We start from the raw sequence: 25291 nt of genomic DNA on the forward strand, positions 1-25291 counted from the left end.
AGCAACTCTGCAAGGTAACCAAGACGGGTCTCAACTGAGAGCAAGTAAGGCTACACAACAAGAGGCAAGTTCTGTTAGACTTTACAGTACCTCTGGTTAGAAGAAATGGTTCCAGCTGGCTTCTGTTCCTGTACAGCTCTGCAGATCCTGTTGTTCCTGAGCCTCAGTCGTGGGGACAGGAGGGAGGACGTCTGGGGACTCCCGCTCTGCAATGGGAAGGGCAGCGGCAGCAATGGGCAAACTTCAATTCAGCGGTTCGCTGTTGTTTCAGCTCCTCGCGTCTGACAGCAAATAGCAACCGCGGTTCTCGGATACCAATCTGACTATCCTTGCATCTGGGGTCCAGCACTCTGTTGAGGTGGCGCAGTCTTGGTCAGTCCTGCTTCAGGGAAGTCCGGAGCATCTTCCTGGCGCTCAGGTCCGAGTTAAAAGCAACGCACACAATCTGGTGTTCCTCTCGCTGGCACTTCAGTTCCAGCAGCAGAAGTACATCCAGCTCTGAGAGGATGTCCAGGCGGGTTTACTTTGGAGTTGATTGGTACCACCAACTCAAAGGGACAAGTCGTCCTTGCAGGGCTTCTCTAGGCGAGGTGGATTCAGAGCTTGAGCACGCAGCAGGGCTTTACCGGGCAAAACAATGGTCCAGGAGTTGCAGCAGGCGTCTCTTCCAAGTTCTTATTCGGATTCCTTCGTCCAGTGGTCGACTCTGCCTTCCAAGCCAAAAAGCCTTGCCTTTTATGCACGTTTCTCCCATTCATTCCAGCCTACTGTCAATCACACAGCAGAGTGGTTGTCCTTGCAAGACAGCCATCCGGCCAATCACCTTTGGGTGCATTCCTGTAACCAAGGGCATTAAGCACAGGGAGTTTCGGGCACCTCCCTCAATTCCTCTCCTGCCAGACATACTGGAGCTAGAGGCAGGATTCACTCGTGAATCCCGCCAAACACAAAACAAACAAAGGGACCAAACCTGGTTTGGCACGCAGAGTAAATCTCACGAAAGACCTTTCCAACAAGAAATGTCGAAAAAAAGAACGGGCCATTTTGACAAAATGGGCACCCATGGGCGCCTTATCGTGGCTGCAAACGCAGCCAGCGCTAAAAACACAATGGTAGGAAAAAGTAAACCACTGCCACGAGCCATTAATTGTAGAAATGGTAACATAAAAATGCTACATGAAAAAACTAGACAAAAGGGGACACCAAGTAAACACTCCAGCACCCTATTGTATGATAGTGTGTGCTGGGTCTAGAAAGTTCCAAATGTAAGTAAAGTCAATTTCACTACACTGCTCTTGGAAACAGTTTCACCAAGAGAAGGTATTTAAACCTTTGGGAAATCTAAGACTTCCCTGTGCCACTGCACTGAAGGTGCTGTGTGTCACAATGTAAAAGATGATGCCTATGGAGTTTGTTAGACTCCAATGTTAAAAGAAACACAGAAAACACATAGAATTAAAAGTAGAAAGTCCCAAAGTTCAGTAGAAGAGCTGGGGGTCTCAAAGGTGGGAGGAATTACATTTCTGAGAATTCTCCCTAACACCCTCCCTCTGTCTCCCCACCCCACCCCTCCCGGTCTTGTTGTGCCTATGTACGTACACAGGGATTAGAAGAGGGATATGGTTTTTAAGTAGTGTTGCCATTTGAGAAGAAACAAGTGGCTGTGGATTGCAGTATATCAATGCTCACTATTATAAAGTAAGCAACATAACAGCCAGAGAAACCATGAGTGAGGCTTTTTTGAAGATCATACCCTGAGAATGTATGCACTGACAATTTTGACAGGTAAGGCAATTTGCGATTAAATGAGATGCCAAGAATCAGACACTGGCTAAGAGGTGGAGCTGGGATACACGTAAATAAAGATGTATACCACCCTTCATGTAAACAGTCTAAACAGAACATTTATTTAGGCAATTTCACTCGATAATTGCTTTCAGAGTAAGCTCTAAGTTGTATCAATCCTCTAATTCTATTATTTATCAACGTTATAGCAGAATTGAGCTAGTTGGAGGGAGAAGAGAACAATCTTGTATTTACATCTATTCTTTAATTCATATTGATAATAATGAAGAAGTGATTTAAACGAAGACAGTTGAAATTCACATTAAAATCTGTATTCCATTCTACAATAAGCATAACAAAATTAAAGAAAAAAACATTAATCTTCATGATTCATAATACAAAAACAAAACATTTAAGCAACATGACAAACAAAATTAAAGTTTCAACATGTGACCTTAGAGGTGAGTTATACAAGAAGGAAACTTGAATGTAGTTCCCTTATTTAAACACCCTGTTCTAGGTGTCTTGAAGGGACTCCTTGGATTGTTCCTAGTAATTACTCTATTTGGTAAAAAATGCAGGAGTTGGTGAAATTTCCAAAAAGTTATTTTCTTAGGGCTCGGCTATCGTCCGGTATCTGGGTCTTTTAAAGTAAAAGAATTCTTTGCCTACGTGGTGCTTGGTTCCCTACCAAGCTCTTCACGTTTCGGCGGTCGTTCAGCTTTTTCATACATCCGCCTTCATCAGGGCGTCTTATATAAAGACCCTGTGTGGATATACAAAAGACAGATTGAAGTTCCCCCTCTCATGACTAGTCAGTATGTATCTGACTCTGTATCATTGAATTATAACCTCTGATTTATCGGCTGTGGCTTTACCTGCCGATAAGCTGATCCCAAGTCTTGGGTTGAGTGTGGTCTGGAGTGCTAGGCCATCCCTTCCCCTCCTGTGTGGCTGCTGCTGTACAACGTTGTAATGAAAGTTGGGAACCGTGGTGTCCGGAGTCCCTTCCCTAGTTATGGTGTAAGCTCTTGTCCCTGTAAGTGTAAACAAAAAGAGATGGGGGAATTCGAATTAGAGATCTCCTGTTGATGTGGTCCTTGTATTCGAACATGTGGAACACCATTGTCGCATGTGGGGAGCCGTACCTGGTCAGATGTCCAGGCTTGTGTTCAAATATAGAGGATGCGGAAGGAGCTGGAAGGGTATGCCTTATGGTGACTAAATCTCCAGCTTCTGGTTTTCCAGTGGCGTCTCCCTGCAAATAGATGACGACGATTGAATGAACCAAAGTGGGGCTGTATGCTAATTTTGGCACCCAGGAAATGCAGGAAGAGGTTGAAAAGATTTTGTAGGAAAAAATGGTGGTACCTGCACAACAATGGCTTGTAGATGACTCTATCCCCGAGTTCAGTGGTTATCCCGGACTGGTTACCTACGGTATGGAGGCCTGTAACACAAGCCAATGATTGTTGTCAGGGTAATGTATGTTTACTGTTGGTGTTAGTTGTTAGAGAATTTGGTTGATAAAACTGGGCGGAATGGATTGTTTATGATACTAGATGCCGCACCAGTTAGCTCCATGCGTGGCCAAATCTTGCTTCTTATAAGTATTGGTTTTTAAGGAAATGAATTAATCAAAAAATGGGCGGACTAGGTTGTTCGTAATATTAGTGGCCATAGCGATAAGCTTCGTATGTAGCGAAATCTTGTTGAAAATGTGGCTGGGGCTATGCAGTGTCGCTTACCTGTGTGCCGCCCGTAGAGTACCGCTGGATTACAGATGCAGGCGAAAACGTCTGTGTCCGTCTTGGTCCGCGTTGCTCTGTGTTCTGCTGTGTTCGTTGCCATGGATTTGCAGACAATAGTTCTGCAACCTGATTGGGGCACGTGCCCCCGGAAGCCCTGTCTGTATGAGAACTACTCCCAGTGTCGTGTTCTATAGTCCAGGTGGTAAGTTTGCTGCCATTGGTTGGGACAGTCTAGCGCCCTTGCTAATTGGTGCTCACGACCCCGGAAGCTCCGTCTCGGGGCTGTCTCCACGTAGTGTTGTATTTGGTAGTCATGGTGACGAGGCTACTGCCAGTAGTTGCACCAGTCCTGCGCCCTCGCTTAGCATCCAAAACGTCTGGGAGAGGCAGAGAAATGTGTCTCAGTCCGTTTTGTGAGTGAGTATTATTGTGTTCTTACTAGTGTGAGTTTTTGTTATTAAACAGAAGTTTCACAGAGTTGGCTAGTCTCAGTCCAAGAAAAGGAAGTCCTGGTGCGCTGGCCTCATTCTGGCTGGAAACCAATTAGAGTCTAGAAATGGAGCATGTGAGTGTGTGTGTGTGTAAACGCAATTATAGAAATGTCTTATTGCTGTGCACCCTCCCACTGAGTTCTGTCGAGCACTCAGTTGGGGAAGCTAGAAAATGTCCAGAGGGGATCCCTATTGCTATGAAAAATGGAAGTCCTTCAATGTGTCAACAGTTGAAAAATGTCATTCAACCCCTGGTGGTACGAATCCAGACTATGAATCCATCTGGATTCCTTGTGAAGTAAGCTATTTGTCAGATCTGCTCCGCCCTTCACTCTCTCTAAAACCCACCATTTGATGTCATTGGGTGAGTGTCTAGCTTCCACGAAGTGTGGAACCAAAGGTGCTGACAATGTTTTGCAACGAATCTTCGATCTATGTTCCGATATTCTTAGATGTACTGCTCTCATTGTCTGTCCTACATATCTCAAACCGCATGGACATTCTATGCAGTAGATGACTTGAGCACTCTTACAGTTCATGACATCTTTCAACGTCCAATCTCTCTGGCCAATCTTGAAGGTTTTCATTTTACTCGTAAATCGGCATGCCACACAATTCCCGCATGGATGATGTCCTTGTATCGGACGTAATGTTCTTTGTCCTGTTCGGGAAGGTTCAGCTTGGAAAAGGGAATGCACTAGATGTTCTTTCAGATTTTTGGCCCTCTTGTATGCAAATCGTGGTGGTTCGTCCTCCGGTAGATTCCATGTGTCACTACACAAATTAGGCAGTCAACCCCCTGTTCGGGTGAAGCTTCTTTGGGTTGCAAGAGCTGTTCCCTGTTGGTATTGAGGGCTCTCTTCATTGATTGGTTTATGAGTCTTTTAGGGTAGCCTCTTTCTTCTAATCTTTTATTTTGGAGTGTGTACAGAAATCTTCCGAGTGCAGTTTCTGCATATCCGCAGAAATTGACCATACGGCAAATTTTGTTTTGTGTGCATCGGGTGATTGCTCGTATGGCGTAGAAGGGTGTTTCTATCTGTAGTTTTCCCATGAAGATCACAAACAAGTTTGCCGTTGAGGTCCAAAACGGGGTTCTTCGATTTACTATGTTCAATGGTGAACTGTATGTCTGTATTACAAGAATTCAACCATTCCCAAAATGTTAAGAGTTGATTCAGTTCCCCTGTCCAAATGAAAATAACATCATGTACCTATGCCAGTGGTACATCTGTTCTATCCAGTGGTTCAGTGGAGAAAACACGTATTCCTCCTCGTATTTGGCCATATGTAGAATGGCCAAACTGGGGGCGAACGCTGCCCCCATCGCGGTCCCCTTGGTCTGGAGGTACATCCGTTTATCGAAAGTGAAAACATTCTTCTGAAGGGCTATCGTCATTAATTCTATAACGAAGTTTGTGGGAACGCGATCTTCTGAGGGGTTTCTAGTGAGCCACTCTCGGGTACATTCTATTGCAGCCTCTTGCGAGATGTTAGAATAAAGCGCTTATGTCCATCGTGACCAAAAACTGGGTATCTTCTGGGTCAAATGGTAATTCTTCAAACGTACTGATAGTGTGCGCGGTTTGCATACCGAGTGGTTGCAAGAATTTATCCACAAACTTACTCAAAGGTTCCAAAACCGATCTGCATCCTGAGACTATTGGCCTTCCTGGAGGGTTAATTGGGTCCTTATGAATCTTAGGTAGGGCATATAAATATTGAGTTTTGCCCCCTGGAGTGGTGAGAAAATCAGCTTCCTTGGAGGAAATCCAGTCCCGTTCTAATGCGTAGTTTACTACTTGTGATATTTCCAGATTCAGATCTTTGTGGGATCCTTGCGGAGGATGGAGTAACATTCACGATCCCTTAAAAATGGTCAGCACCATGTTTTTATATTGGGTTGTAGTCATGATCACTATCCCTCCTTCTTTATCTGCCGATTTTATGACAATCTCCTTGTTATTTTGTAAATCTGTAAGGGCTTGTTTCTCGTCCCTTGTTAGGTTGTGATAGGCTCCAACCTGTCTGTTGTTCTTATTATCCTGGAGTTTGGAGAAATCCTGTAAAATGCATTTTTCGAACATCAAGATTTCATTGGGTACCTGACCGTCCGATGGGATACACGCCCACTCTGCAATTTCTGCACATTATCACTTTCTTTTCCAGTTCTTAAAATGAACTAAAATAATCTTATTTTATAGAATGGATTTGTAAAGTACACAAATTTACATAGCCCAACATGACCATTTAAAAAGAAAACGTTATAGAAGCATATTAATCAAAATGTGCATTATTTTAGATTCATAGTCTACATTATCATTATACAAGTACTAGCCTACTTATTGACGTGATCTTAAAAGATTTCATCTGGGTTACTGTTTTGTGCTTTAAAACACACCCGAAACAAAGGCTTGTAAAAATTGCTATTTAAAAACGTGCAGAAAATCTTTGATTTGGACAAAAAGCAAACTGCTTTTGTGTCAAATAAGCATATCTTAAAAATATGCTTGCCAGAGGGGCCTGCAATTGTTGGTTTGCTCTCTTCGGTCTAAAACCCCTTCCACTCAAATGGCCTAAAGCAAGAGAAAGATCAGGTAATGGGCTAAACAATGACACCAGCATGTGATCAGGCAAACCTTTTCAGATTAAGACAGCACAGTACTGTCAGTGATTCAGAGGATTTCTTCAGGATGACTATCAATTGCCAGCAAAGCCAGGATACAAGCATGAATGCTTTGGTTCAACAGTCGTGAATTTGGATACCTAATCATCTCTCCTAAGTAACCCTTTATGCTCATCATTAGAGGTGGCTGCCTAGGTCTTACAACTCCACGTCTGAACAAACCAATTTCTAGACCTTCACCATACTAATGCTATGTTAGTTTCTATAGTAACCAGTATCTGGCGCAAGTACATTGATGATACCAGCACCTGTTGTGCTACAAAACAAAGTACAAATGCCTGCAGGTTTATCATCTTCAGACAAAGGAAAGGCTGAGTGAGCCTTGATGGAATTTGGTACTGTAATCTTGCAGATGAACAGAGGTCTCTGCAATGAGTGCTTAACAACACACTGAGCTACTTTCTTCACCAGCAGCTCACTCAAATGTATCAATATGCATTTTAACTGTGGCTATTTCACATGATCAATGTAATCCCCACAGAAAAATGAGAATGCAAAAGGTGTTGTGCTAAGATGAACACAAAGCATTGGAGGATGAATTAATCATAACAGAGCGCAGTTGTCAACAACAGACATGTGATAGCTTTAAAGCCTCAAATATCATGACGTGCTATTGAAGTTTGGTGAACTATGGGAACAGACTTCTTTCAGACAATCTTCTGGGGGCTTACTTTCAAAGTGTGGGCCCGGGGCAAGAGCCCCTTTTGCCCTCCCATAACAGGGTCTCTGCTTACAGTATTCTGAAAACTATATCTCACTGTACTTTAAAAGTGTATGTGCTCTTAGTAGAACACCCCAGGGTGAATGCGTCTATAAAGATAGTGAACAGGTTAGTGTGTTACTTACCTGTGGTTTATCATTGACGTTTGTTCAAGCCTAAATAAATAACTGTACTTTTATACATTCTGCTTAACTTGTATTAGTACATGGCTTGGTGGGTGGCTGCCTCCAAACCAATCAGGATGCTCAGAACGGGTTTTTACCACAGGGTAAAACCGCCACTCTGAGCGTCTTCAGAAGCGGGAGGCTACTATCTTCCCTGCTGGTACCAAGGTGCCCCCCTTCTCCCCACCCCCAATTTCCACATCATAACCCTATCCCCACTTTCCTTGTGCTCAGTCGCCCCTTGCTGGAGCCCACAACACTGTTCCTGTACAGGTCCGTTGCAGCAATGGAAACCATGGAAAGGGAGAAAAGACTATGTAGTTCCCTTGTCCCTGATCCATGAAAGCAATCTTGTTTTGTATCCCCCCCCACCCAAGTTGAGAAACGGCAGGTTTGCCGTTTCTCAAATTGAAAAAAAACCATAGCATCCTGGTACATTGTGCAGGGATACGAATAGCAATAAACCCCTCCTGGCGGGGGCATTACTGGGGCCATTACCGGGCCAGTAATGCCCAAGGGTAATGTTAAAGCCCTCGACAAAAGGGTTTATTGCTTAAGTATTAAGCGTGCTCTGTGCTTAACTGAACCCTTCACCACTCTTGCGCCCTCCCAAGTATAAGCCTTGGTGTTCAATCTCCCTACCAAGATAGAGTTTGGCTAGATATTACTGTTCATCCTTCAGCAGAATTGCGTGGCCTTTCAGAATCTGTTCTCGGGGCGGATTCTGAAAATCCATCTTAACACACTTATACGATTTGCCCTGAAATTTCACAAAAACCTCTGAGGCCAGCATCTCGGATTGCAGATGAGGCAGAATCTGTACTTTGTGTACTTTTGTATCCCAAGTCCTTCAATTCCTTGTTCTACGAACAAACACGATGGAGGAAAAACAGATCGCTTTCATATGTGGAAGCATTATGAGTGACATGAACGTAAGGCATTTAGTTTGAATACATCCATATCAGCGCTTATTTTAAACTCTTAAAAAAATAAAAATAATATATGGCCCAACTTCTAGATAGCAAGATATTCACAGCATATGTGAGTTTAAAAAAGATTCATGCTGCAGAAGTGTCTTACAATGAGGCTCCCATTCAGCTACTGCCTCCCCCCTGGTTCAGCTGCAAGTAGCAGCTGGTGCCAGTGATGATCACCAAGCAACCAAGATTACCCAACACCAGCTTTAGTTGAACACTATATAATGGCCTGTAAAAAGCATTACCTCGGCTATCTTCCATCTCTCCATCCCGGGAGTGTTCGGACTGAAGTTCTGGGGGTGTTTGTAGAACAGCCACACTATTCTGGTTGATAATCTTCAGTTTTAGCTTTGGTTTAGAACGTTTCTTTCGTGTGACAGTTGCAGTAAGGCTCTGCAAGTGAGTGAGTCCAGACTCCGTCAAACAAACTCCATCCTGCGTGAATGTCTTCGGAGGCTCTATAACAGTTAAGAAAACAAAATGCAATAGACCATATACTTAAATTAAATCTATTTATATATCATATGAAAGTCAGCACCATCTACAGTCAAGCTCTGAGAATAAGGCACCAGCAATAATGAGGCTGCTTGCAAAAACTGTATGGAGTTCACCTCGTATTCCAACCGCATGACTACCCTTCGCATATTATACAGCTGCATATTCAGTTATTAAGAGAAACACCCATTTGGAATACCAAGAGTCGAGGCAAATGAGGCAGGATCCCATTTGCACAATATTGTGCGCACTGGTATGGTTGAACTGATCAAGGAGTTACATCATAAGAGCCTGCGCCCTTTCCTTAGAAGGAAAGGTCATAACTTTTATTGTGCCCAGAATTGCCTAGAGGAACTTTTTGGACTGGAGGTTAACTAAGCCGAACTTTGTCAAACTTCGAGAACCCTGGTTGGTGAAGGAGATCTATGGTACTTTGTGTGTTTTTTTGGCATTTCCTGGAGTCTTCCCAGGTTACAAGCGAATTACCCACATAGGGGAAAATGTTGATCTATTGTCTGCTCAAGTGTGCTTTGACTACCAACAGCACCTTTGTGAACACATGGTGTGGGTGCAATTCCAAAAGGTGCACTATGAGTTAGTAATGCTTTGTCCTGGCCGTTTACCTAAAGCACTTTCGGCAACTTTGGTAGAACAAATTACTTAACTCACAGTAACATTTTTTCTGATGGATGTTGCTCCCACGGAGGTTCATGCTCTTCATAAACTTTTACACTGCTGGGGCTCGCAGCGTGGCTCAGCGTTGGCTCTGCCCAATGCCTCTATGTGCTCCACCGACAGGATGTTTCAGCCAGTATATATTGAGGCACTGCACCTGTGACCTTAGGTGCACCCTTTTTCCCTAGTACTCTGATGCTGAAGGACCGCAGAACCAAGGAGTACTAGCTTTCCACAAAGTGGGGTAGGTTGAATGGGCGACGAGGAACCTATAGGAGAAACATCCATCAGAAAAAACATTACCAAGAGGTAAGTAATTTGTTCCAATGGATTACTTCCTCTCATGGATTCCGCCTCTTTGATAGATTCCAATAGCAATACTTTGGTCCGGAGGAGGGCAAGAACACTGCCTAAACCAGAAATCTCTGAAGGACTGCTCTAACAAAGAAACTACTTACCGCTCGGTAATGTTCTTTCTGATGGATGTTCCTCCCACAGAATCTGCATCTATGATATCCCTATCCCAATACAGCTGTTCTCCAGAACCTTGGCGCCCCGCATCAGCTCAGTCAGACGCCTCTATGCGCCCCGCGCCAGACATGACTGAGTTAATGTACAGGCCTAGAAAAATCTTCAAAACCTGCTAGATTTGCAGGTCGAGTAATTTAGTTTATCTACTAAACCTTGGAGAAATGCACTCAACCCACACACTGGAAGGCACTTTTCCCATTACTGAAAAAACACGGTGCCCATTACTGGGGCCGTCTCCTTGCATTTTCATAACCGTGAGGACCAATGCTGCTTGGATTTTTAATATCAAAACTAATCGGCATGAGTCGCCATGTTTTACTGGGAAAACATGGTGACTCCAGAAACAGACACAAATCCAGATTTATTGATAACACACAGACTAGCACCATATAAATAAATTGCCTGTTGCGCGGTCAGCTGAAACGCATTGCATAGTTGTTACACCTGTGATTTACCCTTAATAACAATACAAATTGTTACACAGCACTTTGTGCTGAATTATTCCTGCTTGCCATGTACTGACAGGTGTTATTATTGCTGCACTTAATAGTGCACAATGTATCAACCTCGGAAGAACGAAATGCTAAATTGGCCGTGCTGGAGACTCACCCATGAAGTGTGTGCTGGCCTCATGTGAGAGGAGAACACAACTTGGGAGCTGTCGTGAGAACTTGGGGATGTGCAACATATAGAATCTTCGGTTCCCTGCACAACACAGAAATGGGGTAGACATGTAGCACAAAGACACAGCAAAATCATGGTGCATCCTGTCATGTAGCACACTTATATGTGACATTTTCAAGCTGGTATTTTACATAGCAGCTTGCATTGCAAGTAGTTTCCACAGATTTTGGATTTTTTCAAAGCCAATTATTGGGGTGGTGCCTGCAAACCAGGCTGTGTCTAATTATTCACTTTATAGAGAATATGCCAGTTCCCTAGAAAAAGTGGAGGGAATATACCTATATATTTGAAGTCTTTTCCTTGTCATAGGACCAGGCAGGTTTTCTTACGCTTTAAGCTCAATCAATTCTACACTAGAGCTACGCCGATTAAGGGTGTGGGGCTTCTACTAAATTGTCGTTTCTGCAAATGTCAAGTTGTCATTGAAACTCTCAAACATTGGATATTGGATTGCAAAGCTCCCTGTACAATTAGACTCACTGCTTTTGTTAAGGAAAATTAGTTTTTTTCTCTGAATATTCCAGAGAATTGCTTTGGTCTAGACCAGTGGTCTTCAAACTTTTTTGGCCAGGGCCCCCCTGAGCAAAATTTGGGCAGGTCGGGACCCCCCAGAAATGCCAAATGGACAGTATATATTGCGCGCCGTCACCTGCTCCCATCAAAGTTGCTGGGCTCCCTCATCCCACTCCTACCCAGTCGCTGGTCTCTCCCCACCCCATCACACACCCAGGGCTCTCCCCACTCTGCTCCCATCACTATCCCATGGTTCCCGCCCATTGTGCTCCCACCATAGTCCCTCGGTTCCCCCATCCCGTTCCCAACACAGTCTGAGGGCCAGTGGCGGCTGGTGAATCTTTTTTAAGTGGAGGGGCATTAAGGGGAGGTTCGGGGGGGTTTCCCCCTGTGAATTTTTTTTTAAATAATAGGTTAAAATGTTGCATTGTAGAGCATACTTTTAACAAAAAATCGGTAAATAGCCAAACAGTTTGCAATTGTTGCTGGGAGTCCAGGGGGCAGGCATTGATATTTTATTTCTATCGCGCTCGTACACAAGTGTTTCAGAGCGTGACAAGGCAAGGGAGGGGAACAGAGGAGAATAAAACAGCGATCTTACTAGGCCCAGTGACATTGAGAACGCGCAAGTGTGAGGGGAAAAGTGCATGGAAGGGGGGAGAAGTGGAAAGTGCGAAGCAGAGGAGAAACAGATAAATAACAATAAATAAATAATAAAGGCAACAAACAGTGGTAGTGCAGCCAGCAATTTGCAAGTGCTATGTTTAAGGCAGCAGACAGGGTAGGTCTGATAAGTGCAGGAAGAAAGATGGTTCTCCTCAAGTTTTAGAGTGGCAGGGCGCTGTTCCAGAGGGAGGCCCCAGCCGAAGACGGAGATCTACCCCCAGCTCGTTTCTTTGATAAACGACTGACCCTGAGGGAGTTGGAGGTAGAGGAGTGAAGAGCTCGAGAGGGGAGGTATTTGCGGAGGAATAGCTGAAGGTATTTTGGACCGAGGCCCCAGAAAGCCTTGTGGACAAGGCAGAGGGTTTTGAATGATAGATGTCCGGTAAAAAGATACCATCCCTGTCCCCTGGGCCCCACTGGTCCTAACACAATGAACATGATTATGTGTATATGCAAGGCGCTGCACATTCATACAGCAATCACTCTATCATTCACATGAGCATCCATCACCATACACTCACTCATAACGCATCCATACACATGTTTAAATAAAAACAATGAACATAAACGTACCTTCTGCATTGGCCTGTGTGTGGGTGCTGCTCCAGCTGCTCTGTCCGTATGTGCGAGGAGGCGCAGGAGCTCCCCCTCGGACATACAGACATGCAGTGCCCCAGCCAGCATTTCCAATGAGCTATGCAATGCTGGCGAAGCAAAACGCCCCAGCACTTGCATGGCTCAGTGAGCATGTGCGGCTGGGGAACTAAACTGAACTGTCAAAGGGAAACAGTGTTTCCCTTTGACAGTTCAGCCAGCCCAGGAGCACTCCATTAGCTGGATAAAGCAGCTGAGGGAGTGCTCACTGTTTCACTGGGCTGGCTCCTTAGCTCCTCCATAATGGGTGAGGGGCCACTATGCAGTTAGTAATGTTGACCATTGTTGCTGAATATATCACAATTTACTTACATTTTAACACAAAGCACCCCTTTGGGTACTATTGAAACAGTGGGCTTCATAACTACTCTGGCGGTAGCTGTGCCGGTAAAACCGGCACGGCTGCCACTGGAGTTGCATCCGGGTCTGGCACCCGCGAATGGGCAATTACTAGGTCATGCCGAGTTAGGCGGACATGATAATTGCCCTTTCGAAGGTGCCGGTAGATCCCCATTCCCATTTGAGCCCCATATGGCTCAAATGGGAAGGGGGAGCTCGGATGCACCGGCACCGTTAATAACGGTGCTGGTGCATCCGACGAGCTGAGGTCAGACCTGGCGGGGGCTGTCAAGCACCCACGAGCACAACTCTTACTATGGCGGAACGGTAGCAACGGTGCCGGTAGCTTACCAGCACCGTTGTTACTGGTCCGCCATAGTAGTAATGAGGCCCAGTCTGTGACTAAAGGAATGAATATCCATTTACAACTGTGGGCCACTTTTTCATTGTTGCCTGAGACAGTTTCATGCTTCAGCCCGCCCATGTGGGCCACCCCTGCCCAAAAAAAAAAAAAAAAAATCTTTTTTCATGCTGAGCTCTCAGGGCCCCCCTGGGATGCACCCGCGGACCCCTAGGGGGTCGCGACCCACAGTTTGAATACCACTGGTCTAGACGGATGTGGGGAACGACTAGATCGATTGTTGCGCCCGTACGTTTTCTGAACGGTATAGATTTTAATTGATAATCAGTCTTCATGTACTGTGGAATTGATTATTGCTTTGTACCTTTTATCTTCTATGAACTCGGGAAAGGTTCATTTGTTTTTTTATTTTTACTGTGTGTTTTGTGTAAATTAAGATTTGTTTTCTTGTTTTATCCTTTTTATGCTTTGTAAATTTGTGAAGGGTTGTCTGTAAACCAAAACAATTCAAATAACATTTTAAAAACAAGCTTTGCAGGCTTAAACCGCTCGCCCCGCTCTGGGTATCACTGCTATGTTCTGGGTATTTAAAGAGTTTCTCGAGGATTGTCCTTTTGAGAGGGAGTTGGTTAATGGCAACTGGCCCTCTGGGTGTAGTCGTCTCTAGTGCAGGCAGAATGTTTGAGAGAAGGCACCTATCGTATCCTCAAATATAAGTAAAGGGGTCCAGCCAGAGGGGACTGCAATAACTCAGTCTCTTAAGAAATGTGTTGTGCTCCAGTGTTCCTCTTCCTAAGTTCTAATCATGCAATAAGTGCAAATGGTTTGGGCATTAGCACCATTACAAATTTGGTAGCATGCACAATATAGATCGATATAAATGAAAAAAACAAGCCATCAATGTTGACTGCAACATGTTACATACATCAAGTCAGTTTTAAATTGCAGCACACATGGTTTGAAAGAAGAGGCAGTCCAACCCGAACTGCTAGGTAGGTTACATACCTTTTGCACGAGACCAGAAGCATCCCCAGACATGTATCAGCATCATCAGTGAGGCTTAGCTTGGTTCTCTAGACCCAGCAGGCTTGGATCCCACGTCTGGGGACTGCTTGCTATCGGTGTAATGTTTTTACTCCACGAGCCTGTTTGTTGGTGTTCCTTAAATTACCCAAATGATGAAAGTGTGGCGGCTCACCCGTTTGGTTGTGTGTGATGCTAACTAAGGAGGGATGGAGCTGGTAAATTGGAGTTTAGGGCCATAGCAGTGTTTTGCATTAGGGTGTGCTCTGACCTATATCGTGTTGCAGTACCGAAAGCAGAATGTTTATTGGGGATGACAATAGGTGTGGAAGGAAGTGGGGCAGCAACTGTGGGAAAAAGTACTATACCTAATGGGAGAGTATGTGGTCCCCCACACCCTCTCGCATGGGGAGAGGTAAAAATTGGGAATGGCTCTACTGCGAAAGGATAAGAGCACAGAAACACTGTTGCCTTGCTTGAGGTAAGGTGATCCGCAATGGCTGAAATTCCTTGCACCTTCGAGCATGAGCCCAGTCCCATAGTGCAAGGGGAGTGGAAGCATTGCCCATTCCGCACACACACCCAGCAGCAGTAAAGACATCTCGCGTTTCTCTGCAGCATTTTCTTCTGCCATTTAAAAGCGGCCCATTTTGAAATTCTTTTAAGAATAAGTAGCAAATGATCACTGCAATTAAGCCTCGATTTTCAGAGGATGGGCTGAGGTGTAGGCAGGATGTAGTAGAACTGGCTGATGTTTCTGGCCAAAAGCTCCTTGTATCCAAATTAACATTTGCTGTTTATAAATTCGAACATTTATAAAAAGGCGCGTGCCCCTGTGAGTCAGCCCCCACAACTCCATGCGGTGTTACAGTAGTTTGCAGAACTGCACAGACTGGTGCTACATATCCCTTCATGTTTAGTGCACTGTACGGAGGGCATAGCGTTGGGTTTAAATAAGTGTGGGTGTCATGCCTGAAACAGCTGCCCAGCCGATTGCTACTGCTCTCATAGGGCCTCTGAAAACAGGGACATATTGTAGCTGGCACACACGGTGTGCATGCAAAGCTCACAATAAAGTGACTGTAATTTTAATTTGCGTCACTGACTGTTTTGCAGCAGCCTCCCATCTTCAAAGCACAACTTTACCTTTGGTGCACTGTGGTGGAGGACCACTTAAACAGCCAGCCTAAAGTTCAGTAAGGCAGTTGGGATTTCTGGTCCCCTTCACACACAATTGTATGTGTGTGGATGGGGACCGTAATCCGCATGAACTAACACGTCCCGTAACTGTAGTCAATGGAGTGCCTTCTGTGGTTGGGAGGTTGTCCACAATTTCTTTCAATGGTGCCTGTGGGGCTCATCATGCAGACATTCTGCCGCCAAACCGTAGCTGCTGTGACCTAGTGAATGTCTATTAACCCATGCAATCGCAGCCTAATCGCCGTGATTAAGAAAGGAGAGCGCACCAGATGTACGCAAATCTTAACTCGTCCCAACTGCATTCTCATAGCTCCCAACCTTTTGCGTCACCAAGGCGGGTGAAAAAAACAGATTTTCTTTTTGGCATGTGTGAGCCCATAGAAGTGAATGGGCGTATGAGGGACTTGGAGGGTAATTCAGCTGCTTGCAAGGCAGCCGACACCCGCCAAATGCGCCTGAGTTTTGCGCTATGCATTCTTAACCGCAAATTGCGAGTGACGACTGCAAATTTGGCAGGCTGATGTAAGGGAGAAAACTACTATTAGAAGCCTGCTTACTGAGAATAGAAATATGCAGAGGTAACAACCCTGTTGAAAGACGTTGGATAGAACATTTAAATGCTGGGCACAGTGCACTGCTGCCATCTATAGGCTTCATGGAGATTGCAGCATCTTTATTATAAACCATGATTTCCTGAAGAGGCTAGCCCACTCGGACTAGTATAACTAAAATGATGCACGACCCGTCAAAAACAGTACTCGCCAAAGTGAGCGGGCGAGTGGATTTTTTTTTAGGCCTGATGTATATAGCGGCGCTGTGCCCGGTGACCTCAGTTCCACCCTTTTTCCTTAGCACTCTGACGCTGGTGGACCGTAGAACCGATGTGTACTAGCTTCCAACAAAAAGGTGGAGGTAGATGAGGAATCCGTGGGAGGAGCATCCATGAAAAAAAAACATTACCAGGAAGTAATTTGTTCTAATGGATTCTTCATCTATAAGACTCCCAAAGCAGTAAACCTGGAGGAAGCAAGACGACCACCACCTAAAGCAGAAAACTCTGGTGGACCACCTTACTGAAACAGGCATCCTGGAATGCAAGGGCATCCAAGCAGTAATGCTTAGCAAACGTGTGCAAGGATGGCCACGTTGCCGGCTGGCAAATAACAAGGACTGGGACTGGGACTTCCCTTTGCAATTCAGAAGTGGCAGCTAATCCACTGGTAGAATGAGCTCCGAGAACCTGAGATGAACAAGTTACTTTCTTACCTGGTAACGTTCTTTCGATGGGATGGTCTGACGACGTATTCCATATCTATGACAGTAATCACCACAGCTGTGCTGCTTCGGAAACTTTTTCGGCGTCTGCGTCCTGCGTCGATGACGTCGATGCGCCGCCGTCGAGGACCTCCTCCGACGTCCGACGTCATCCGATGTGATAAGTAGGACGCACGACGCCAGTAGCCTCAGTTGTAGTTTTTTCCCCCAGAACGTGTGACAATAGTCAACTGCCAGTCCGACACAAAGCCTTGCGGAACGTAAGCTGCAAACGCAACAGAAATTCTGCAGCGGGGAAGGCAGGGCGGGAGCGATATGGAATACGTCGTCGGACCATCCCATCGAAAGAACGTTACCAGGTAAGAAAGTAACTTGTTCTTCGAGGGGATTGGGTCCTCCGACGTATTCCATATCTATGACAGACTCCCAAAGCAGTACCAAATCAAGGAGGAGGGAAAGAATTTAGAAACAAAATTTAGAATAGCCAATCAAATAGCAGAGCAAAGGACCGCCTTGCCAAAGGCCAGATCCTGCCCTCTGATGGAATCGAGGGAATAATGCCGCACAAATGTATGCACTGAAGCCCAGGTGGCAGCATCACAGTGTTGCGAATAGGAACACCCCTCTGCAGGGCAGTAGATGCAGCCAAGCCCCTGGTAGAATGGGCCCGCAAGCCAGCCGGAGGGTCCTTGCCCGCCAAGCGGTAACACTCCGAGATGGCCAAAATAATCCAGCAGGACAAAGTCTGTTTCGTCACAGCTTGCCCCAAGCGCTTACCAGCGTAACCAATAAAGAGTTGATCGTCCACTCTGACCCGGGACATGCGAGAAACATAAAAGCTCAAAGCTCTCCTAGGATCAAGCCTATGGAGCCTCTCCTCTTCCTTACCAGGATGCGGAGGAGGATAGAATGCCGGAAGAACAATCTTCTGGGCCAAATGAAATTCCGTCACTACCTTCGGAAGAAAAGAAGGACGAACTCGAAGGACAACCCTGTCCTTGTGAAATACAGTGAAGGGTGGCTTAACAGAAAGTGCCTGTAACTCACTCACTCTGCGAGCGGAAGTAACCGCAACTAAAAACACAGTTTTCAAAGTCAACAGCCTCAAAGGGCAAGAATGTAACGGCTCAAACGGAGCACCCATAAGAAACCTAACAACAAGGTTCAAATCCCAACCGGGCACCAGGAAAGGCGACGGAGGGAACACATTAGTGAGCCCTTTCAGAAACTGTGAAATTAAAGGGATTTTAAAGTAAGAACATTCTTCAGATGAGCGCTTAAAGATGGACAGCGCCGCCAGGTAACCCTTAACGGTACCCACTTGCAAGCCCCTGTGGGCCAAAGAAAGCAAAAAGGACAGAACCATGGGGATGTCACATGCAAAAGGATCCACATTCTGAACTCTGCACCAGTCGCAGAACTTACGCCAACGGCAACGGTACAGAGACTTAGTTGCGGGCCTTCGGGCCGAAAGCAACACCTCCATCACGTCTTCAGGGAGGTCCCAATCCTTATACCTCAACCTTTCAGAAGCCAAGCGTGAAGGTTGAGGGATCCGACCTCTGGATGGAGAACCTGACCCCCCTCCCGTGAGAGCAGATCGTCTCGGTAGGGAAGACGACGTGGAGGGCAGATGGACAAGTCGAGAAGGTCCGGGTACCACGTCCTCCGAGCCCACGCCGGAGCAATGAGGATCATCCGGGAACCGAACTTCCGTAACCTCCGCAGCACTTGCGGGATGACGGGGACCGGAGGAAACGCGTACAGCAGCGGGAACGACCACTCCACCACGAACGCGTCTCCTAAGGCTCCTTTTGGAGGAAATTCCCGCGAGCAAAACCTTTCGCACTTCCGGTTGACACTGGAGGCAAAGAGATCCACTTGAGGGGTCCCCCAAAGGGCGAAGATCTCCAGGAGAATCTCCTGAGCCAACTCCCACTCGTGAGAGATCGTGCTCTGCCTGCTCAGAGCGTCCGCCGTCACGTTCTCGACTCCGGCCAGATGAACTGCCGAGATCGAAACTTCCTGCTGGATGGCCCAGAACTCGAGCTGCATCGCCTCCCTGCACAGAGGAAGTGACCCTGCCCCCCCCCTTTTTGTTGAGGTAGTGCATGGCCACTGTGTTGTCCGTCAGGATCAGGACATTCTTCCCTCGCACAGTCGGCAGAAAAGCCCTCAGGGCTAGCCTGACGGCCCTCAGCTCCAACAGATTGATATGGAGTCTGGACTCCGACGGAGACCAACGACCGCTGACTGTCAGCCCGTTGGCATGAGCTCCCCATCCCGTGAGGGATGCATCCGACACGATCGTCACCTCCGGCCAGGGAAGCCAAAACGGAGCCCCCTTCATCAAGTTGCCTTCGACGGCCCACCACAGAAGGTCCCGGGCGACCGAGGGCGGCACCTGAATCGGGTCCGACATCCTGCCGGAGGACTGCGACCATTGCATCTTGAGTGCCCACTGCAAAGATCTCATTCGCAGGCGAGCCTCTGGCACCAGAAGAATGCAGGATGCCATGAGGCCGAGCAACCTCAAGAACTCGAACGCTGGGAGCGTCTGGGCATGCTGAAACTTGCGCACCATCTGCTGAATGTGAAGAGCCCTCACCTGGGGAGGAAAACACTGCCCCAGGGAAGTGTCGAGCACTGCTCCGATGTACTGGAGCCTCTGCGTTGGCGTCAAATGGGACTTCTTTAAATTGAGGGAGAAGCCCAGCCTGTGAAGGGAGTGGCAGGCGACGGACAGATGATCCAGGACCTGCTCGGGAGAGCTCCCCCTGATCAAGCAATCGTCCAGGTAGGGGTAGACGTGAATCCCCCCTTGCCTGAGATGCGCTGCCACCACCACCATGAGCTTGGTGAAAACCCTCGGGGCGGAGGTCAAACCGAACGGCAGGACCCAAAACTGAAAGTGCGAGTCGCCAACCGCGAACCTCAGGTACTTCTTGTGCTTGGGATGGATCGGCACATGGAAGTAAGCATCCTTGAGGTCGAGTGACACCAACCAGTCCTGAAGCTGAAGGGCCTGGAGGACTTGAGAGAGAGTAACCATCTTGAACTTGTCCTTCCTGAGGAGTTTGTTCAAACCGCGCAAGTCCATGATGGGTCTCAATCCCCCGTCTTTCTTGGAAATCAAAAAATAAGGGGAATACCATCCCTTGTTCCTCTCCGCTACAGGCACCAGTTCTATGGCGCCTTTCTCCAGCAGAGCTTGAATTTCCTGCGCAAGGAGCGGATCCGGACACTTCAAAGAGAGGTTCCCCGGTGGATTGTCGCGAGGCCTGTGCCGAAAGGGAAGACAGTAGCCGTGGGTTATGATCTCCAGAACCCACACATCCGAAGTAATGGCACGCCACTCTACAAGATGCTGCGCCAGCCTTCCCCCAACCGGCGAACCATGGGACAAGGCCTCATGACTGAGTAGGAGCGGCTGCAGCGTTACCTGAGGGCAAAGAGGCAACTGCCCGAGCGGCCTTGGCACCACGGGTACCCTGTCGTCCACCTCTGGTACCCCTGCGTTGGCCCCTTTGACTGCCAGCTCCTCTCGCTCTACCAAAGGACGAGTAATAGCGAAAGGAGCCACCCCTCCACTGCTGTCCCCTAGGACGAAAAGGCGGAGGTTGGCGAACTGCAGCGCCCAACGACTTCGCTGCAGCTTTTGAGGTCTGCAACCTCTCAAGGCTCTCGTCAGCCTTGCTGCCAAAAAGATGTTCACCATCAAAGGGCATGTTGAGGAGCCGGGACTGCACATCAGGAGCAAACCCCGACTTCCGCAACCACGCAAACCTGCGTATCACGGTGCTCGCCGCCATGGACCTACTGGCGCATTCAGCTAAGTCCAAACCCGACTGAACGGACTCACACATGGCATCCTTACCATCCTGGACCAAAGCAAGGAAACCAACCCGTTCGTCCCCTTCGGGAATATGTTCAGCCGCTAACGCAACACAGTTCCACAGAGTGTGCGTGAAACGTGACAAGGCACAAATGGAGTTGGCCGCCTGAAGCGCCATACCACCAGAAGAAAACACCTTCTTCGCCCAGCCACAAAACGTTTGTCGTCCCTATCAGGAGGGATGGTAGGGTACGACGCCTGCTTTGCCGGGGCCGTGGCCGCCTGCACCACCAAACTTTCCGGAGTGGGGTGCCTGGTCAAGTAGCAGGGGTCGCCACTGGCTGGACGGTATTTCCGCGACAAGGATCTGCCCACTGCCGGGAGACTCTCCGGAGCAGTCCAAGCCGCCGCCACCCTACGCTGTAAAGCCATATGGAATGGCAGAACCGGGTCAGATGGGGGACCAACATCAAGGATGTCCGTCAGATCATCCTGCACAAACTCCCCTGGGGGAGCAGACCATCCCAGATACTCAGACACCCTAGCCATAAGGCGCCGGTATGAGGAATCGGCATGGGAGCCAGGCTCAGGCCGACCAAATTCCACCTCCGGAGAGGTGTCCAGACCACTAGCATCATGCAGCGACTGCCTCAAATCGTCAAATTGACTATGGCCCGAGACAATGTCATCCGGCACCTGATCAGGAACCAGGCCAACCGAATCCTCATCCGCCTCCGAAATATAATCCAAGTGGTGGAAAGGCACCTGAGAGTGCCTGCTCTTAGCCAGAGCCTTCCTAGGGGGTACACCCGAGACACGGGGCACCTCCGACACGAAAGGCGTCGATGGCGTCGAGCGAATCGGCGCCGCCGTCGAGAAAACCGGCAACGGCGCCGAGAGGATCGGCGTCGACGTCGAGGAAATCGGCGTCGACGTCAGACGCAGCGCCTCCAATATCGGCGGCGTCGACACAGCCCTCGAAGCCGGAGCCCCGAGCGTGTCCCTCGACGACCTGAACGTCGACGGCTTCGACGACTTCCTCGGAGCCGGAGCTTCGAGAAAGCCTGTCGACGCCCTCGACGCCTCAGACGTCGATGTCTTCCTCGAAGACATCACAGGTGCACACGGTCTCGATCGCGTCGAGGACCGGGACCTGGAACGGGTACGGCGAGAACGAGCCTCCTTGTCCGAACGGGACCTCTCCCGTGACTCGTGCCGACCACTCTTGCGAGCGGCGTCTCTCGACCTCACACGGCCGACCTCACTCGGGGGCGCGGACGGTTGAGTACCCTGCGACTCAAGAATCGCCAACATTTTCTTCCCGAAGGAAGCCCATTCCTCCGGCGTCGCACGGCTGGTGGGATAACCGACGTGCCGGGCAGAGTCCTCGGAAGAGGACCTGGAAGGCGACCGGTGACGGCGCTTCCGAGAACGCCTCGAAGAGGCAGAGGAGTGGCGAGACCGACTCCTAGAAGAAGACCGACGAGACCTCCGACGATGACGCGGAGAGTCACCCCTCGAATCATCCGTCGAAAGCCCCGCCGACTTCGACTTCCGGGGCTTGGACACCCAACCTACCGACAATTTCTTCTTACGTTCGCGTAAGGCCTTGGAAGTGAGCGACAGGCAGTCGACACAGTCATCCGTGTCGTGGGCCTCCCCGAGGCACCAGAGGCAGGCGTCGTGCGAGTCAGTCACCGACATCTTGGACCCACACACCCCGCACTTCTTGAAGCCCGGACGCGGGGTTGAAGACGAAGTGGAAGACATCGCTGCGAAGGAATATTCACAAACGAACAGGCTCGAAGAACCAGAAAGAACAGAACTCCAAAGAGTCGAGGCTAGAACCGAGAAACACGAAGCAACACGTTCGCGGAAAAAACGGAACTGAGGCTACTGGCGTCGTGCGTCCTACTTATCACATCGGATGACGTCGGACGTCGGAGGAGGTCCTCGACGGCGGCGCATCGACGTCATCGACGCAGGACGCAGACGCCGAAAAAGTTTCCGAAGCAGCACAGCTGTGGTGATTACTGTCATAGATATGGAATACGTCGGAGGACCCAATCCCCTCGAAACATCCTTACCAGCCAGCACGTAGCATTCTGATATGCAGAGAAGGGTCACAGCCCTGCCAGCACGAGCACCAGTGTAACCAACAAAAGCGGTTCATCTTTCCTAGCCTCTCTAGTACAAGAGATTTAGAGCTCAGAGCTCAAGGGTCCAGTCGATGCAACCATTGCACCGCTTTGGATGGGTGAAGTGGAGGAAGGAATACAGGAAGATGGATCTTCATAAAGTAATGGAAATTCAAGGTCACCTTTGGCAGAAGTCACCTTCTCTTTGGAAAAAAACAAACAGGGTAAAACTGACATTGCCTGCAGCTCACTCACCCGTCTCGTGGAAGTGAGAGCAACCAGGAAAATAACTACGGGCGAGGTACAGGAAGTAAAGGGTTTCAAACAGAGCACTCAAAAGAAACATTAAACAGAGGTGGGGGGATGCAAACAAACAAATCTGGCACACTGATCTGCACGAAGCACCTGCACAGACTAAGGACAGAAGGTGCTGACCATTGCCATTGAAACGCACAATTCGATGTTTATTTGCTTTATTATGTTGAAAAAAAAAGACGTTAAAACTAAATTCAAATCCCATGCCTGAAACACAAACTAGCAGGAGGAAATTGGTTATATAAACCCTGCAAAAATGCGTAACAGTAGGGATTGTGGAAAACAATCCCTGTTCTTGGTACCTCTAGAATACCAAAATAGTGGTGAGGTAACCTTTTACCGTGCCAACCTTCAGGCATGCCTAGCTCAAAGATAGCGGAAAATCAAACATGGGATCTTGGACAGAACAAAAGATTGAGGTTTCTATCCCGGTACCAAATAAAAAATGTACACCACCTGCAGGCATAATGGATTTCCTAGCGGGCCTCCAAGCTGAAAGGAGTGCATCAAGGAGATCATCCAACATGTCCCACTACTTGTATCTAAGCCTCTCAATAGTCAAGCATGAAGGCTCAGACTGCTGAGCTATGGGTGGAGAACCCGCAACCCCCAGATGGGAGCGCATAAAGACTCTACTCAGAAGGTGACAGGGAGGGCAGGTGCACATGTCCAGCAACTCCGGATAACACGCTCTCTGGGCCCATTCTGGGGCGATTAGTATCGTCGCGGTTCTGAACATGCGCAATCTCCTGAGAAGCAGCGGAATGACCCAGATAGGCAGGAATACATATTGGAGGTTGAAAGTCCACTCTACCATCATTGCGTCCTCCATAGCTTCCAGACAAGGAAATTCTCCCTGGAGCAGAACTCCTCGCACTTCTTGTTAACACTAAAAGCAAAGAGGTCCACCTAACGAGTTCCCCAACAGGAGAAGAGCTCCTCCAGAACTTGCTGTCAGATCTCCCACTCGTAGGAAGCCAAAGTCTGTCTGCTCAAGGAATCCGTTGTGGCATTATCTTGTTCGGCCATATGAGCCACTGTCAGACACTTCTCCAGAGCGCAGAACCACAGTCCTATTGCTTCTCTGCACAGAGGCATCGACCCGTCACAACCTCGTTTGTTGAGGAAAAGCATTGACTACTGACCATCAGGATCAGCACACTTATTGCAAAGCGACTAGGGCAAGCCTGATCACCCTCAGCTCCATCAAGCTGATTAGTTCACAAGACTGATAGACTCTGTGGGAGACCAGTCTGCTTAATGCAAGATCTACAGGTGAGCACCCCAGTTAGAGATACATCGGTGACGACTATCACCTGGGGCCAAGGTTGGCAAAAATAACGCACCTTTTTGCAAGTTGTCTCGTGCTGCCCACCACACAAGATTCTGAGCCACCTGATCCAAGACCTGCAAGTGGTCTGACATGTGGCCCTGAAACTGCAACCATTGCCAACTGAGAAGCCACTGAAGAAATCTCATGAGCAGCCTCGCCTCTGGCATCACTAAGATGCAGTAGGCCATGAGGCCCAGAAGGTGCAGGAAAGCAGAGGCTGGGAATTGTCGCTGTGATTGAGGACATTGACCACCCGAAAAATGTTCTCCGTCAGGTCCAGGGGTGTCATAGGTTGACTAACCTGAGCGTTGAAGGGGTTTTTTCTGGGCCTTTTTATTTCAAGTAGCTCTTGTGGTTTCACCCTTGACTTGTTTTCAGGATAGGGCAATTATCCCAGGCCAAGATGGAGGACGTGACTGCAGTGACGGGTTCCAATCAGAATAAAGGACGAGTACCCAACATTCTAAACTGCCTTTCATTCTCTTTGCCCTTAAAGGCAGGTCAGGTTTGTTTCTTCCCCTTAAGTTAGGCCCAAGAATGTTTTCACAATGAAGGTGAGGAAGCTTGAAACTCTGCAGATCCTGTGTTCCTGGGCCTCAGTCGTGGGGACAAGAGGAAGGACGTCTGGCGGACTCCTGCACTGCAACGGGACGGTCGGCGACAGAAAAGGACAAACTTC

General features: G+C 48.0%; 1 protein-coding gene across 7 annotated transcripts in view; it reads right to left on the reverse strand.

Moving 5' to 3' along the window:
* KMT2C (lysine methyltransferase 2C) overlaps window positions 1-25291 on the reverse strand; it is a 2745351-nt gene that overhangs the window by 1649749 nt on the left and 1070311 nt on the right. For all 7 annotated transcript variants that reach the window (XM_069647923.1, XM_069647922.1, XM_069647921.1 and 4 more), the window contains one exon: window positions 8821-9033. In XM_069647923.1, coding sequence (XP_069504024.1) covers window positions 8821-9033 — 213 coding nt within the window. The remainder of the gene's footprint in view (window positions 1-8820; window positions 9034-25291) is intronic.

The sequence above is a fragment of the Ambystoma mexicanum genome, chromosome 2q (genome assembly GCF_040938575.1).
Source record: "Ambystoma mexicanum isolate Mex_15411 chromosome 2q, UKY_AmexF1_1, whole genome shotgun sequence".
Classification (NCBI taxonomy): domain Eukaryota; kingdom Metazoa; phylum Chordata; class Amphibia; order Caudata; family Ambystomatidae; genus Ambystoma; species Ambystoma mexicanum.